General features: G+C 40.2%; 1 protein-coding gene across 1 annotated transcript in view; it reads left to right on the top strand.

Annotated features, from left to right (window-relative positions):
- NAF1 (nuclear assembly factor 1 ribonucleoprotein) overlaps nucleotides 1-2298 on the top strand; it is a 44898-nt gene that overhangs the window by 15520 nt on the left and 27080 nt on the right. Inside the window, exon 3 of the mRNA XM_023516045.1 lies at nucleotides 801-894. Coding sequence (XP_023371813.1) covers nucleotides 801-894 — 94 coding nt within the window. The remainder of the gene's footprint in view (nucleotides 1-800; nucleotides 895-2298) is intronic.

Here is a 2298-nt window from a genome sequence, read left to right as displayed (position 1 = left end):
AGTCTCCTGCCTCAGCCTCCCAAGTAGCTGGGACCACAGGTGCCTGCCACAATGCCCGGCTACTTTTTTTTTTTTTGGTTGCAGCCGTTATTGTTGTTTGGCGGGCCCAGGCTGGATTCAAACCCACCACCTTAGGTGTATGTGGCTGGCGCCTTAGCCACTTGAGCCACAGGTGCCGAGCCTTAATTTTTATTTTTGAGACCGAGTTTTACTTTGTCAACCCTTGGTAGAGTGCCGTGCTGTTGGTAGCTTACAGCTACCTCAAACTCTCGGGTTCAGATGATTGATTCTCTTGTTTCAGCCTCCCAAGTAGCTGGGAGTACAAGCGCCTGCCACAGTTGAGGGCTGTTTTTAGAGAAGAGATCTCGCTTTTGCTCAGGCTGGTCTGGAACCTGTGAGCTCAGGCAATCTACCGGACTCCGGCCTCCCAGAGTGCTGAGATTACAGGTATGAGCCACCTCACCTGGCCTTAATAATAGCATTTTAGGGAGGAGGGCATCTCTTGTTCAAGTATGACTGGGAAAATCTAGAATAGTACTTCTTCTAACAGGATTTAAGGTATATACTGTATAAACCTATTGACTCACTTAGGTGGAGAGATGTTTGTTGGAGATGGAAGAAATGCTGTCAGAAAGCAGTCCATGCAACCAGTGAAAAGGGAAATATTAAAGAGATGTTTTAAGCACTTAATGATACATCATTAGAGATGTATATAGCATTTTAAATAGAAAATTTATCAATTTTTTTTTAAGGTAAATTGTTGAAACTGGAGGAAGATTAATGCTTTTTTTGTATTATAGGAACTACCTTCTGTTGAAGAACTCACTATTATTCTGCCTGAAGATATTGAATTAAAGCCTCTTGGGGTGGTTTCAAGCATTATCGAACAACTAGGTATGCAAATAATTTTATTAATAAAAATTATTTATATCTAAACATGCACTAATATTTGAATCATGGCCTTTATGTAGTAAAATTTTTTTAAGTGTGTAGTAATACTTTATTTCATGGTCACTAAGTTTGAAAGAGTTTTCAGTTTTTACTTACAGAGATAATACACAGTAATAGAAATTTAAAAGTTTATATTTACTGATGTAATTTCTCTAGAATTTTCTTTGATTTGGTATATTAGTTTTCTTTCTTTCTTTCTTTCTTTTTTTTTTTTTTTTGAGACAGAGTCTCACTCTGTTGCCGTTGGTAGAGTGCTGTAGTGTCACAGCTCACAGCAACCTTCAACTCTTGGGCTTAAGTGGTTCTCTTGCCTCAGACTCCTGAGTAGCTGGGATAATAGGCACCAGCTACACTTGGCTATTTTGTTATTGCAGTTGCCACTGCTGTTTTAGCTGGCTGGAGTCGGGTTTGAACCTGCCACCTTCAGTACATGGGGCCAGAGCCCTACCCACTGAGCTACAGGCACCACTCAGTATATTTGTTTTCTAATTGCTGCTGTAACAAATTACCACAAACTTGTACTCAGCCCTACTATGAAACTAATTTATAGCTTTCATAGGAAAGCTATAACCCAGTTTTAGCCCAGGAATATGTGGGGAGGGGAGAAGGTGGGATCACACCTGTGGTTCATCCTGTAAGGGTACATGTGAATCTCTCTAAATATAGAATATAAATGTCTTAATGAAGGCTGTGTTAACCGGTTGGATGAAAGTATTTCAAATTGTATACAGAAACAGTACACTGTACCCCATGATAGTATTATTGTATACTGCTATGATTTAATTAAAAAACAAAACAAATTACCACAAACTTAGTGACTTAAAATAGCATAAATTTATCTTACAGTTCTGTAGGCCTTAAGTCTGATGTGGGTCTTAGTGGGCTAAAATCAGGGTGTCTTGCAGTGCTAAGTTTCACTTTATAGGATTTATGGGAGATCTGTTCCCTTGTTCCTTTTGGCTTCTCGAGTCTGTATACATTCCTTGGCTGATGGCTTTCTACCTTCATCCTTAAAGCCAGTAAAGTAGCATTTTTCTCTGACCCTTCATTCATCATCTCTCCTTTTTTTTTTTTTTTTTCTCCTGAGATTGAGTCTCTGTCTCCTGGGCTAGTATGCCATGGCATCAGTCTAGCTTGCAGCAACCGAAAATTCCCAGATAGAAGCAATCTTCCTGCCTCAGCTTCCCAAGTAGCTGAGACTACAGGTGTGCCAGCCACAGTGCTTGGCTAATTTTTTCTATTTTTGGTAGAGATAGGGTCTCACTCTTGCTTAGGTGGGATCCTTCCACTTCAGCCTCCCAGAATGCTGGGATTACAGGAGTGAGCTACCATGCGAATGTTCAAGAC

Source organism: Otolemur garnettii, unplaced genomic scaffold (genome assembly GCF_000181295.1).
Source record: "Otolemur garnettii isolate 467f Iridium unplaced genomic scaffold, OtoGar3 scaffold00085, whole genome shotgun sequence".
In the NCBI taxonomy this organism is placed as follows: Eukaryota; Metazoa; Chordata; class Mammalia; order Primates; family Galagidae; genus Otolemur; species Otolemur garnettii.
The sequence above is the reverse complement of the archived record's forward strand: the minus strand, read 5'-3'. Positions and strand labels throughout refer to the sequence as shown.